This window comes from Mauremys mutica, chromosome 7, assembly GCF_020497125.1.
Source record: "Mauremys mutica isolate MM-2020 ecotype Southern chromosome 7, ASM2049712v1, whole genome shotgun sequence".
In the NCBI taxonomy this organism is placed as follows: domain Eukaryota; kingdom Metazoa; phylum Chordata; order Testudines; family Geoemydidae; genus Mauremys; species Mauremys mutica.
Genome location: NC_059078.1, coordinates 18,487,831 through 18,503,139, shown reverse-complemented (window position 1 = coordinate 18,503,139; position 15,309 = coordinate 18,487,831). Strand labels below are relative to the sequence as shown.

The following is a 15,309-nucleotide window of genomic DNA, read 5'->3' as shown; positions in this document are numbered from 1 at the left end:
CAAATGCAAATCATAGCAGTGGCCACAGAGTGATGCATTCTAGGATGTGTTTTAGAAGCCAGGAAGGGACAGAGGAAATAACAGAGGGGTGGGGAAATATAATAAATGCTGGTATTTATGGAATACTGTCTTGTGTTGTTTTGGGTCAGGTTCTCAAACCTTCATGTGCAATTGTGGGCCTAATTCATCTATACAGTTACCACAAAAGCAGATGCCAAATGGGGAAATGTGCACACCAGTGACCACTTATCTTGTCTTTTATTCAGCGTGATGAGCAGATCTTGGGCATGTCTTCAGGCGTAAAGGGCTTGGGCAGCAGGCAAGCAGGATCAGGCTGTAGGGCTGTGATGTTAACAAAGCTTTGGGAAAACCTTGTTCTGTACATTACACCAGCAAAGAAAACTGTTCTCAGCTGTAACTTGGTTGCAGTTTCCTGTCTAAGGTCTTGCATTTGTAAATAAGGATGTGCCCCTGTATTGTCAGCAAAATGGGAGAAAATCCGGCTTCCTCTGTGGAGCCACAAGGTGGCTAAAGAGGAAGACATAGCACATGTAACCTGATCAGCAGTGGAGTAAACAGGAAGGTTACTGAGGCACCTCAGTTCCCAGAGGGCAGCCCAGACGACTACCTTGCAGTTTGATTTCCTCACTCCTCCAGTCTGCAAAATCCTCCTGGAGCAGCAGATTAGTTCTGCTGCATTTCTCAGGAGAAACTCAGTAACTCATGATCATTCCCAGCACAGAGGGGATCCAGGAAGTGAGATCCATTGCTGCTGCTATTGAGACTGCTAATGTGTTAACAAAAGAGGGAGAGGGCATGGATCGGTTTAAAGAGCATATGTTACAGCAGGGGTTGGCAACCTTTCAGAAGTGGTGTGCCGAGTCTTTATTTATTCACTCTAATTTAAGGTTTCGCATGCCAGTAATACATTTTAACGTTTTTAGAAGGTCTCTTTCTATAAGTCTATAATATATAACTAAACTATTGTTGTATGTAAAGTAAATAAGGTTTTTAAAATGTTTAAGAAGCTTCATTTAAAATTAAATTAAAATGCAGAGCCCCCTGGACTGGTGGCCAGGACCCAGGCAGTGTGAGTGCCACTGAAAATCAACTTGTGTGCTGCCTTTGGCACACGTGCCATAGGTTGCCTATCCCTGCATTACAGATTGGTGTAATGATTAACAGTGAAAGGATTTCAGCCTCGCTCTTGCTGCCGCACGTGTGATGTGTGAGTCAGTTGGCTCCTGCCATGAATCAGGAGCTTCTTTCACGTTTCAGGCTGTTATATCAAATCTGTGCGGTGGTTTTTAGGGTATATTTAGTGCTCATTAAAAGTGCTGCAGTGAGCCTCGGAGACGGGATTTATTCACACAGGATGTGTATACTAGGAAGACCGGGAGCAGAATTTGGTCTCTGCTGTTATTAGTAACATAGTGTAGGGAAATTTATTTTTGAAAAATACTGTGTGCCAGATCCTTAACTATACCATAGCTCTGCTCAGCACAGTTGACACGAGGGCAGGGATTCTCAAACAGGGGTCGCAGGAGCTGCTGGAAGCGGCGGAGGCCGAGGGACGTACTGGCCGCCGCTTCCAGCAACTCCCATTGGCCCGGAGCAGCGATCTGCGGCCAGTGGGAGCCGCGATCGGCTGGACCTGCGAACGGGGCAGGTAAACACACCGGCCCGGCCCGCCAGGGGCTTTCCCTACAGAAGCGGCGACCCCTGTTTGAGAAACCCTGCACTAGGGGGACAAAAGTGGCTTTAAGCCCAGATGACTGGCCACATTACAGTTCATCTTAACCAAGACAGCTAGAGACCAGTTTGGCTCTTGCTGTTACTTAGAGCAGCCTCAGAGCAACTCTAAATTCCACCCTTATAAAAGCCCCCTACAAGTCACTGTGCTGGCTGAGGATCTCCAGGGTACTATACACTTTGGCTATGCCACCTCCCACCCCTACTCAAGCCGTGGATTCCCTCACTCCAAGGGAAATCTTCAGTTGTCCTGCCAGAGCAGCTTTCCTGTAGCAGACAAGGGCCGGGATCTGTCCCTCGTGTGATTTTTAACATGGTGGCGATTAAGCGGTTACTCCCTTTGTTATTTATGACTAACCAGGGTTAATCAGGATCTGTAATCCCCAAATTCAAACCCTTGGGTCCTATTCCAATCTCTGACTAAGTTATCCCATTGGTAACTCCACTGATCTATAGAGTTACTTCTGATGTTCACGGAAGAAAGAGGTCAGAATCAAGCCCTGCAGCTCCTTTCATCTCTGATTCTGGTGGAAAAAATAGAAAAGAATATTGCTGCAAAAGCTCTCTCCTCTCTTCTCTTGCTTTTAGGATACTGTTTTGGAATGTCATTTTGGAACTGACAGGATGTTTGAAGCCAGATGGGTGAACACCTCCACCGTTCAGTGCAGCGGTGTCCTGGTAAGTATCTGGGCAGAGGGTCTGCAAGGCAGTCTGGGTTTTGTTCCAAACAGGGGCATTTGGATAGGGCCCATCTCATCCCTCCAGCTCCCTAACATACAACAAATAAAACACTCCCCACTCCCCCCCCCGGCCGCAAACAATGCGGAACTGGAAAGGAAACAAAGCGGCTTTTAGCATTGCCAGAAAGATGCCCCAGAGTGCTCTTTGCATATGCTGATAGCTGGGGAGAGCATTCCAGAGTCACAGGCATTCTGCTTCCTGTCTTCTCTGCCTTATCCCATGGGACTGTCTACCAGCTCTCACCCCACCCAGTCTCAGCTTTAGTACATTAGTTCCCAGCATGTCCCAATACACTTCACTGGCCTCGTTTAGAGAGTTCCTATTACAGGGTTCATCTAATCCTGTTGCTTCTAATCTGCCCATAGGCAATGCTCAGTATTGCAGGAAAGAGCATTCTGTCACTTGGGGCTCAATCTTGCAAGGTGCTGAATCCCCTCAACTCCTGTTGGTGTCAGTGTGAGATGAGGACCCTCAACATCTTGCAGAATTGAGCCTTTACAAGGCCTAATCATGCCGCCACTGCAGTCCATGGCAAAAATCCCCTTAGCCTCAGTGGGAGCAGGCTTCTGCCCTGTATCCGCTGAACATATGTCAGAGATTTGTGGAGAGACTGTATCAGCTATGGGGATGGTGGGGAATTTATAATAACCATGAAGAAAAAGATGCTGTAGCTGTCGCCTGAAGAATAATCCCTTATTTACATACATTGATCTCAGTATCCGTTAGTAATGTCTCCAAAATATTCAAGTTCCCGTAGTGTCACTGTAGAGTTGGGTGCTACCCCTGCAGAACAGGGTTCTGACAGAAACATTTAAAAAAAAAGGTTGAGGGAAAACTTTTCCCTTAGTCATATATTTTGGTGGAACATTTTAAAATATGTAGACAGGGCAGACTGCTACATTTTCTTGCTCATTTCCACATAGAGATCAGCAGATACAGGCCCCTGTGTTAAATAATACCTCCATAATGGATGGTTCTGCTTTTGCTGAGGTCTCCGTGAAAATAATTAAGGAGGACAGAAAAAATACCCCTCCTTTCCTTTTTCCCTGCTTCCTCTATTAAAGATTGGAGCCTTTCATTCTGAGAAACAATGCTATAAAGTATATGAGCACTGTTATAATGAAGGATGTTAGTTATCTCGTGTGTGTGTGTGTGTGTGTGTGTGTGTGTGTAGGGGGTAATCTGCTATTTTAGTAAATTTCATTAGAACATGTTCATTTCTTTCTTCATGCAGCTCCACACATCAGAAAAAAGCCATATCTTCCCGGTAAACCTTCAGCTGAAGGATAAGCCAGGCAGATTCATTGACAGTCCACAGATGATGACAGGTTTGGGCTGAAGATATTTTTCACTCTGCTTTAATTTGGTTAGGTTAAAGGCTCCTAGAAAACTAACAAAACACTAGAGTCATGAGAGAGAGTGTTCTAAGTATCAGATGCATGCACACAACTCACACAAATCTTATACACACAGCTTAACATACATGAGCATGTGTGCACACAGACCACATGTCAGATACATTTACACCCCCCAGACAAACATGCATACAAAGCCATAGACATAAATCTTGCACACAGACACAGATCACCCTCAGGCTAACACCCCAGTTTAGACTGCTTGCTTGTCAGTAGTGTATAGAACAGAACATTCTGAAATAATAGATCTCAACAGAAAATGTGAAGTGTCTCCCAGGGTCAGTGAAGGAATTTAGCTCAAAGGAGATAAGCATAGATAGGGGAGGGCCCTTGCAGAAGCTTTTATGGGAACTGGGATCAACATTTAATGCATTTTAAAAATTCACTTTTAAAAAAATCTTGAGAAGGAATAGAATGTATAAACATAATTCCCCCAGGCCCACGCTGCATCTCTGGGAAAAATACAAGGGTTCTTTGAAAAGCTCCTTGCTGCATCAGCAAACTAAACAAGGAGCAAAGAAGTAAGATTAAAAGCGCACCCAAAGCAGTGGGGGAGTAGTGGAGCCCTACTGTAGCAGCTTGTCTACTTGGTGGTGTAATGTGCGCCACAGGGGTCTGGTTTCTAAAGTGCACTAACATGTTGCACATTAATTGGTCCATGTAGACCCTGCTGGTGTGCACTAAAAGTTCCCTAGAGAGCTTTAGTGTAGCACTGAAACAGGATTATGTTAAAGCACACTAAGGAGCTTTTAGCATGTACCTGCAGGGTCTGCATGGGCCAATTAATGCACAGCCTGGTTAGTGCGTTTTAGAAATCACACGTCCCCCAGCAGTGTGCATTACCCCATATGTAGACAGGCCCCTAGATTAGTGCAGAACAAGCTCAGTAGACTGGCCTGCCAAGCCTTAATGTTCACATGCTGACCGCCTCTTCTGTCCTGCCTCTCTGCCTTTGCCATGCTTTGAACTCTCCAGCTAAACCTGCATGTAGCATCTATGGTTCTCCTCTCACTTACACCAGCTTTACATCATTGTGACTCCAATGACTTCATTAGAGTTACTTCTAATTTACATTGGTGTGAGAGGAGAATCAGGCCGTTAGCATGAGCTATAGTGAGAAGATCCTGACTAGGCTGAGAAACACTGAAGCACATCTATTATAAGCCCAGACAGACAGGTTTTCTGGTAGGGTATGGCAGGGTGGAAGGAGGCATCTTGCAAGGGAATCAGGCAGTGGGGAAAACATTGAGTGAGAGGTTCCCAGGGGCAGAGAAGTACTGCTGGAGGGGATCAGGATGAAGGCACTTTGATTTCTTGATCTAATCTAGGTGGTGAATAGCAGAGGGAAAGGGGCACTGGGCTGGGGTCACTTCTCTTCATAATAGAGGATACTTGAGTCTCAAGATAAGTTGGGATCAGAAAAGACAGAGAGGGGAACACCTGTAGCCTCTAAAATCATAGAGTCCATCAAAGAGCGATGTGACGCAGTAGGGAGCGGGGCGGACTGACCTGGGAATGTGGTCTAGTTTTACTGGGGCTGTCTGCATGGGGGATGGGAGAGCAGGGGATGACTTTAGGTGAGGGACAGGACCTGAGCCTGTAACCTGAGCCAGGAAGGGGCGGGGGGAGGGGAGAGTCAACACCTTTGCCCGGGAAGCTGGATAAAGGAAGAGAGGCTGCTGGAGAGGTTTTTAGTTTCAGTTTTGGGCTGTCTGGGAAGAGGCAGGGAACCCCAAGTCTGGGGGCTAAGATCCTTGCCCCCCAGAGGGACCTGACTGAGGGGTCCTGGTTGTACCTACAAGCCCTGCTTGGGACTGTGTCACTGTTGTCTAATAAACCTTCTGTTTTACTGGCTGGCTGAGAGTCACGGTGAATAGCAGGAAGTGGGGGTTGCAGGGCCCGGACTCCTCCACACTCCGTGACAAGCATTGAATCCACACGCATAGTTGCATGGAGGAGAGGTTAGTTTATGTGGCCGAAGTTTGGATTCAAGTTTGCATAACTTGAATCAACCTCTCTACCAACTTCTCTGGTCCCACTCTGCCTTAGTCAGATTGGTACATTTGAAAATGTATGGGCCAGTTATACAACAGTATAACTCCTCTATTGGCCTAGGTCAAGCTACTTTTGATTTTCCCCACTCTCGCTGGTTTTCCCTACCTTGCTTTATCAGTCTTTATTCTAAACCATGTTTCAGTCTCTGAAAATATCAAAGCACGTGTAAGCCCATTACCTGAGTATTAATAGTACCCAGTGTAACACACCCCCAGGGAGCTAAACCAGCAATTCTTGCATGGAAAATAGGAGATTTTCATGCATAATTGTGAAGACTCAATACCTTAAGCATAGGTGGATTATTGCATTATGTGGGGAGCTGGGAAAGGGCATTGGACCCCAGACAAAAAATTGACAACAATTTGATTAAGTGGTTAGAGCAGGGAGATAAGATTCTTAGATTCTCTTCTTGTCTCACCTCTGACTTGCTCTGTGATTTTAGGCAGTTTACAGGGGCCAATGTTTTCAAAAAAGTTCATACATTTTAGAGGTCTCCATTTCAGGGTGTTCAGTTTGAGACAGCCACGGTCTGATTTGGCGACATGCTGAGCATACACACTTCCAGCTGAAGTCAGTAAGAGCTATGCATGCCCCTGGAACCAGGCCCTTCCTCTTTCAAGTAGGGTGCTGCAAAGCAGAGGAACTCAAAATCAGTGGGCACTTTTGAAAATGTAGCCTTTTGGTGCCTCAGTTTCCCCTTCTGTAAAGGGGTGATGGATCTGCATATGAAGGCTTGGGGGGATTTGTTAATTGTGTGAAAAAGTTCTTTGAGACTCCCCCGGTGAATAGTGCAAGAGAAATGCCATTCCTGAGTATGATTATTTCTGTGTTTTACACATTCCTGCAAACGTGTGGGTTTGAAGGGATGGGGAAGTGAAAATAATGTTTCTTCTTCGAGTGATTGCTCCTATGCATTCCAGTCAGATGTGCGCGCCGTGCGTGCACGGCTCTTCGGACGATTTTTACCCTAGCAACTCCGGCGGGTCGGCTGGGCGCCCCCTGGAGTGGCGCCGCTATAGCGCTAGATATATACCCCAGCCGGCCCGTCCGCTCCTCAGTTCCTTCTTACCGCCCGTGACGGCCGTTGGAACAGTGGAGTGCTCCTTTGACCTCCACATCCCTAGCTTATCTCTGGTTCTTATTGTATTTAGTGTATATAATTAGTTAAAATAGTTAGTTTAGTTAGTTGTTAAGTAGATTAAGGGAAATTAGGGGGGCTTAACCCCTCTTTTCCCGAACCGGTGCAGGCTCATGCCCAAGGCACCGGGGTTTAAGCCCTGTTCGGCTTGCCAGCGGCCCATGCCGATTGGGGATCCTCACGACTCCTGCCTGTGCTGCTTAGGAGAGGCCCATCGCGCAGATAAGTGCCCTATTTGTAAATCATTCAAGCCGCGAACAAAGAAAGAGCGGGACATTAGATTAAAGCAGCTCTTAATGGAGTCGGCACTTAGCCCTGCGGTGCCGACATCAACAGCTCCACAGTCGTCTTCGGCACGGAGCGCCCCAGCGGTTCCCGACCGGTCCGGTACCGAGACTCTCAAAAAGCGGCAGCCGGCACCGACGCCTCGGCACCGTTCCCTCTCGCCATCGGGGAAACGCAAGCCACAGCAGAAGTCTGTCAAGGCTCCTGCGTCGGGACCGCTCGTCCAGCCGCCAGCGCCAGCTCCCTCGGCACCGGCTACGACAGCGCATAGGCCATGCGCGATACCGTCGACTCCGGCACCGACAGGGCCATTGAGTCTGGTACCTCCGTGCTCCCCGGTGCAAACCGTGGTGGAGCTGCCTCTCCCATCGACGCCCGAGACTTTCTCGACGGTGAGAGAGCTCATAGAGCTTACAGAGGCACCGTGCCTCCAGCCCCCAGCACCGCCGGTGCGGGCTGTGCAGTCAGTGGGCAAACCGGCCATCATGAGGCCGCCTTCCCCTGACAGACGGGATAGAAGGCGTTCCAGGTCCCGGTCCCGATCCCGGAGACGGTCGCCTTCTCGACGATCCAGATCCCGGCACCGGTCACAATCCCGGTACCGTTCTCCGTCTCGGCGCCGGTCGCAGTCCTGGTACCACTCCACATCGCGGTACCGGTCGCACTCCCGGAGACGATCCCGGTCCAGATCGCCCAACCGTCGGTACTGTAGAAGGTCCGGGTCCCGGTACCGCTCCCGGTACCGGTCTTGGCGCAGCCGCTCCCGAAGACGCCACTCAAGATCGCGGTTGACCTCCCGGCACCGGCACGGTCGATGGTCCCGTTCTCGCTCCCGGCACCGCGACGACCGGCACCGTTCCCCGGCACCGTCCAGGGACAGACCGGCGGCATCGATGGCACAGTCCCTCAGTGCCTCTGCCCCCCGTGGCCTTCCCACCAACCTTCAGTCTCCTCCCAAGCGGGCAGTGTGGCCGGCCGACGCGCCGACCCCCCAGGGCAGGACTACGGCCCCCAACAATGGGGCTTCTGGACCCCCTGGGCCTATCACGAGGCTCAGGGGCTCCCCTCCACTCAGCAGCCCAGGACTTCCAACCACAGGGCGCCGGAAGCCACGGTCAGCAGACCTCCTCCCTCACCGTTACTGGAGGAACTGCCGCCTCCTGTGGTGGAAGAGCATCCCACAGACCCGGAGGCCTCGCAACCTATGGACGAGCCCCCGCCGGAAACCCTGGTCCAGGGCCTGTCATCGTCTTCCTCACCGGATGAGGCGGTGGCGGGAACATCGGCATCCGGCCCTCCGCCGATTGACCTGAGGGCCCACCAGGATCTGCTTCGGCGGGTGGCCCAGGCCATTAACCTCCCTGTTGAGGAGGTGGCTGAGGACGATGACCCGGTGACCCGCATAATTGGAGCGGAGGCCCCGCTGCGGGTGGCCTTGCCATTTATTCGGACCATTCAAAGGAATGCCAACACGGTGTGGCAGTCACCTGCTTCCATCCCTCCTACCGCTCGAGGGGTGAAGAGGAAATACTCGGTTCCCCCCAACGGATACGAGTATCTATACACACACACACCTCCGGACTCCTTGGTAGTGCAGTCCGTTAACGACCGGGAGCAGCATGGACAACGAGCTCCAGCGCCAAAAGCAAAGGAAGCGCGCAGGATGGATCTGTTGGGCCAAAAGGTCTATTCGGCTGGTGGCCTCCAGCTAAGGATTGCCAATCAGCTGGCTCTCCTGGGGCGCTACACATACGATACCCTGGTGTCGCTTTCCAAGTTTACGGAGCTGTTACCGACAGACTCCAGACCTGAATTCTCAGCCCTTCTTGAGGAGGGCAAGAAAGCCTCCCGGTCATCCCTCCAGGCCTCTCTAGACTCGGCAGACTCAGGAGCAAGAACTGTAGCCACAGGGGTGACCATGAGGAGAATCTCCTGGCTGCAGGCCTCCACCTTGCCGCCCGAGGTCCAGTATACTCTGCAAGACCTCCCTTTCGACACCAAGGGCCTCTTTTCCGAAAAAACGGATTCGAGGATTCAGACCCTCAAAGATGGTCGGATCGCCATCCGCACCCTGGGTATGCACACACCGGCTACCCAGCGGAGGTCCTTCCAGCAGCAGCCGTACCGGCAATTTAATCAGGTCAGGCCATGGCCGGATAATGAGCGCAGAGGCAGAATGAACCGCCGTAGACCATTGGGCAACCGGCGTAACCAGTCCCAAGCGCCCTCCAAAGCCCCTCAAGGGCCTAAGCAAGCATTTTGATGGGACGCCTGAGGATGGCCCATCAGGCTAGTCACCGGATCCTTCACCGTTATTTTACAACCGTCTTTCCCACTTCCTCCCGGCGTGGTCCCAGCTAACAACGGACAACTGGGTACTTCGTACGGTGGAGTTTGGTTACCGCCTTCAGTTTCTTTTGCACCCTCCCCGTCCCTCTTCAGGGACCCCTCTCACGAGCAATTCCTCCTACAAGAGGTCGAGACTCTGTTGAGTTTGGGTGCCATAGAGGAGGTGCCGAGCGACATGCGAGGCCGGGGATTTTATTCCCGATATTTTCTAATCTCCAAGGCGAAGGGAGGTCTACGACCTATACTAGACCTCCGAGAGCTCAACAGATACCTACTCAAGCTCAAGTTTCGCATGGTAACCCTGGGGACCATTATTCCTTCCCTGGATCCGGGAGACTGGTTTGCTGCCCTCGACATGAAGGACGCGTATTTCCATATCGCGATTTATCCTCCTCATCGACGCTACCTGCGTTTCGTCGTCAACAGCATGCACTACCAGTTTACGGTGCTACCCTTCGGCCTCTCCACCGCGCCGAGAGTCTTCACCAAGTGCATGGCAGTGGTTGCCACAGCCCTCCGCCGTCGTCACATACATATCTACCCGTATCTCGATGACTGGCTGGTCCGCGGACCATCCCGCCAACTGGTAGCAAGTCAAATAGCCGAGATCCTAGCCCTGTTTCAGCGCCTAGGGCTTATGATAAATGCCGAGAAGTCCACTTTAGCTCCATCTCAGAGGGTGGAGTTCATCGGAGCGGTCCTGGATTCCAATTTGGCCAGGGCCTGCCTTCCTCGACCTCGGCATCAGACTATGGTTTCCTTAGTCCGGGACATACAATCCTTTCCCACAACAATGGTGCGGTCCTGCCTCTGCCTCTTGGGCCACATGGCGTTGTGCACGTTCGTGACCATGTACGCAAGGCTGCGTCTTTGCACGTTTCAAACTTGGCTGGCGTCGCAGTACCGCCCGCACCGCGACCCCATGGACATGGTAGTCACAGTCACGAAACCGACCCTCGATTCGCTCATCTGGTGGCTGGACCCAGATGTCGTGTGTGCCGGAGTCCCATTCCACCCTCATCCCCCGTCGATCACCCTGACCACAGATGCCTCGGCTTTGGGGTGGGGGGCACACCTCGGCGACCTACACACCCAAGGTCTCTGGTCGCCCCAAGAGCTCTCCCTCCACATCAATGTCAGGGAGCTGCGGGCGATCCACTTGGCGTGTCAAACCTTCCATCCCCATCTCCAAGGGTGCTGTGTAGCTGTTTTCACGGACAATACAACGGCGATGTTTTACGTCAACAGACAGGGCGGGGCCCGCTCCTCCCTGCTTTGCACGGAAGCAATGCTCCTTTGGGACTTCTGCATAACACACTCGATTCACCTGGTAGCGTCCTTTCTTCCAGGAGTGCAGAACACGCTGGCCGACCATCTCAGCAGGTCGTTCCTCTCCCACGAGTGGTCCCTTCGTCCAGATGTGGTGCACACAATTTTCCAAAAGTGGGTTTCCCCAGATAGACCTGTTTGCCTCCAAAGAGAACAGGAAATGCTACCAGTTCTGTTCTTACCAGGGTCGCTCCCGAGGCTCCCTATCGGACGCATTCCTCTGCTCCTGGACGGATCACCTACTATATGCCTTCCCTCCGTTCCCCCTCGTACATCGGGTGCTACTCAAGCTTCGGAGGGACAGGGCCCGCCTCATACTCGTCGCTCCGGCCTGGCCGAGACAGCACTGGTACACTCTGCTGCTCGAGCTCTCCGTACGGGATCCCATTCCCTTCCCATTATGGCCGGACCTGATAACGCAGGACTTCGGCAGGCTCCGCCACCCGGACCTACAGTCCCTCCATCTTACAGCTTGGTACCTGCGTGGTTAATCCACGCGGAGCGTGACTGTTCGGCGGCAGTGCAGCAAGTCCTGATGGAAAGCAGGAAGCCTTCCACGCGCTCAACCTACCTCGCAAAATGGAAGCATTTCGCACTCTGGTGCGATCAGAAAGGCCTTAATCCTTTCGTGGTCCCTATTCCTACGATCCTGGACTACCTCTGGTCCCTTAAGGAACAAGGTCTCGCGGTCTCCTCCTTGAAGGTACACCTGGCTGCCGTGTCCGCCTTTTGACCGGCCGTAGGAGAACGATCCATCTTTTCCAACCAGATGGTTTCCCGCTTCCTTAAGGGTCTAGACCGCTTGTACCCGCCGATACGGCGGCCTACCCCGTCCTGGGATTTGAACCTGGTTCTAGCCAAGCTTATGGGAGCCCCCTTCGAGCCCTTGGCCACGTGCTCCCTGCTCTACCTGTCATGGAAGACAGCTTTCCTCGTCGCTATAACTTCAGCGAGACGGGTTTCCGAGCTTCGTGCCCTAACGGTTGGTCCACCGTATACCATCTTCCACGGAGACAAGGTGCAGCTCCAACCACACCCGGCCTTCCACTTAAACCAGGACATTTTCCTCCCGGTCTTTTTCCCGAAGCCGCACACCTGAAGTCGTGAACAACAGCTTCACACCCTCGACGTCCGCAGGGCCCTCGCATTTTACATAGAGCGGACGAAGCCCTTCCGGCGTTCGCCCCAGCTATTCATAGCGGTTGCTGATCGCATGAAAGGCAAGCCGGTCTCCTCTCAGAGGATCTCCTCCTGGGTGACATCATGTATCCGGACATGTTACGAGCTTGCTCGTGTGCCAGCTAGCCGCCTCACGGCTCACTCTGCGAGAGCGCAAGCCTCGTCTGCCGCCTTCCTGGCCCACGTCCCCATCCAGGACATCTGTAGAGCGGCCACCTGGTCTTCTGTCCACACCTTCGCTTCCCACTACGCGTTGGTGCAACAATCTAGAGACGATGCAGCATTCGGCTCAGCAGTCTTACACTCTGCCACGTCTCACTCCGACCCCACCGCCTAGATAAGGCTTGGGAATCACCTAACTGGAATGCATAGGAGCAATCACTCGAAGAAGAAAAGACGGTTACTCACCGTTGTAACTGTTGTTCTTCGAGATGTGTTGCTCCTATCCATTCCAGACCCGCCCTCCTTCCCCACTGTCGGAGTAGCCGGCAAGAAGGAACTGAGGAGCGGACGGGTCGGCTGGGGTATATATCTAGCGCTATAGCAGTGCCACTCCAGGGGGCGCCCAGCTGACCCGCTGGAGTTGCTAGGGTAAAAATGTTCCGAAGAGCCGTGCACGCGCGGCGCGCACACCTAACTGGAATGGATAGGAGCAACACATCTCGAAGAACAACAGTTACAACGGTGAGTAACCGTCTTTTCCTGAACATGTCTAACTGTTGATTCACATTTCAACAACTAAGGGCCTGAGGGTTGAGAAGGTTATGTAACCCAGGCATCAGGTAATAAAGAGGTGAAAGCACTGTAGGAAAATCATTAGGAAGCAGAGACAAGCAGACCTAATGGGAGCAGTGAGTCAAGAGAGCTCATAGCTGCTAAAGGGAAGGAAGGGGAGTGTAAACATTGTACAGAGCATTGTAACTATTAGATTTTTGTCACAGAAAATGGAAGCAATATGATTGCTTTGCAACAGGATGGAGTCAGCTGTGCCGAGCTGCTTCCCATGTGGATACTGAGAATTAGAAAAATGTAATATAAACTGACAAAAGGGTTGTTTTTTTAATGCTAAATCATATTGTAGTGGGAATGAGTGCCCAGTACTTCTGGGAAATCCTTAGGATCGCAGCCAAGACCCCTTCAGCTTGCTCTATGTGCAAACCGTCCTCCTTGCCTGTTGGATTTCATATGCTCTATGGCTTAATATAGATATTTGGTTTGGTGTTTGATTGTATAAAGCTAAGCACAGTCATGAAAGACCCAGGCTTGGGAACTCACACTCTCTTTTGTCTCCTGTGGTTTAGTGGAGGTCTATAACTGTGCCACTGGAAGCACAGACTGTTCTCAGTGCCTGGGGAGAGAGGACATGGGGCACCGATGCATCTGGAGTGAGAGCAGCTCCATTTGCAGACTAAACACTGAATCCCCACAGATCCCAGTCATTTGTCCTGCTCCGGAGATTAGGAAGGTAAGACTTGAATGCAGCAGAGAGCGCATTCTGTTGGTCAGCATCACTCCATATAATATAACAAACAACACAGCCCTGAGTTTCAAAACCAAGGAGAGGGTCACAAGTATAGCATCTACTACCAGTCATTCAGTCAGGACAACTGAGAAATCCTCTTTTATCCTTGGTGCAAGACAAGCTCAAGACTGGCACCATTCTGTTCACCAATTTGTTATGCTGCCCATTCACCTGAAAACTCCAGACTCGCTGCAAATGATATCTAGGTACGATAGGATCCAATCGGGTTCACTCTAGTGGGAAAAACAGAGCTTGTCAGACTCTCCAAGGCCATGTGTTGTTTTGGGGAGATGGGAAAATCAAATGGATTCATGCTGAGTGATTTTTCAGAATCAATCAGAAGATTCATTAGCTAGGAATAGACATTAGAATGGGTACAGATAAAATAATAACCTGCACCCAAAACTCCATCCAGACATGCCCTGAAGCTATAGTGAGGTTCACAGTGTCTCAGTGAACTTTATGTCAGTGTGTTTTAGACATAGTCCAAAGTCTAGATCTGGATTCAATTTTCCCACTGTCCTGGGATGTTCTGGAATCCTGGGTTTTGATTAGAGATAGGGGACTAGCCACCAGCTTCCACTCTAGATGCAGAGTCCCAGAGAAGAGTGTGTATTCGGGAAATACCAGGATCAACTTCATGGGAATGGGCAAAAATCTGGAGAGCAAAGATCCTATGAAAAACAGCTAATGAATCCACCAAAGCAGGGATGAGCATACCGCTATCCACTCAGAGGCTGAGTGCTGTAACATTGTGTGTATGTATTTTGTGTTTCCTGTAGCCAATTCCATCTTGTCACTCTCACATGCCCAACAGTGGGAAGGGAATGTTCTCTGATGAGCCTCCCCCCGCCTGCATATAAAATATTATCAGCTCCTTGCCAAAAAAATAATGGAAGCAAACCACAAGAATTCAGGTTTCAGGATGTCACAGGATTGTGATGCTATTTCCTTAGCAGACACTGGGCATTGAATCTAAATCCTCCATCAGAGAAACATGCCAGCTTTGCGGTAGTGTTTACAGAGTCATCCTCAGGAGAAGGAGAACAACTGTATAGGGAAGGGGCACCGAGCATAGTAGTGGAACATTATCAGCTGTAACCAGCTTGGCGGAAGAAGGAGCCTCCGTTCTTGACCTTCCACCCCCTGGCTTACGTCATGTTGTGTTGGCAGCAGCTACAGTGAATGGCAAGCTGCAACCTCTCCAGATACACTCTGAGAAAGGCTGATGTTACTAGGCAGCTTTTGCTGGCTTTATTTGTTGATAAGTTTGTTAAATGTAAAGGGCCTTTTCTAAGGGCAGCATATTTAACTAGACCAGATAAATAACGAAATCAAACAGCCAAGTGGCCCACTGCAAAACAGTAACATAGCAAATCTCCCATGGATATGCAGTAAAATGGCATGACAGCCTGCAGCATTTGCGCTGTTTGCAATGGTCCCATCCCAACTAAGCAGGGTGTAATATTCAGATGCGACAAAGTAACAAAGTAATTCAGTAGGAGGCAGCCTGCTCTCTGACTCATTCAAGGGATCAGTGCCCC

The 15,309-nt window shown here is 50.7% G+C and overlaps 1 protein-coding gene across 1 annotated transcript in view; it reads left to right on the top strand.

Moving 5' to 3' along the window:
• Window positions 1-15,309, top strand: part of PLXND1 (plexin D1) — a 137,041-nt gene that overhangs the window by 59,341 nt on the left and 62,391 nt on the right. The window contains exons 10-12 of the mRNA XM_045023825.1: window positions 2,341-2,430; window positions 3,728-3,821; window positions 13,545-13,708. Coding sequence (XP_044879760.1) covers window positions 2,341-2,430; window positions 3,728-3,821; window positions 13,545-13,708 — 348 coding nt within the window. The remainder of the gene's footprint in view (window positions 1-2,340; window positions 2,431-3,727; window positions 3,822-13,544; window positions 13,709-15,309) is intronic.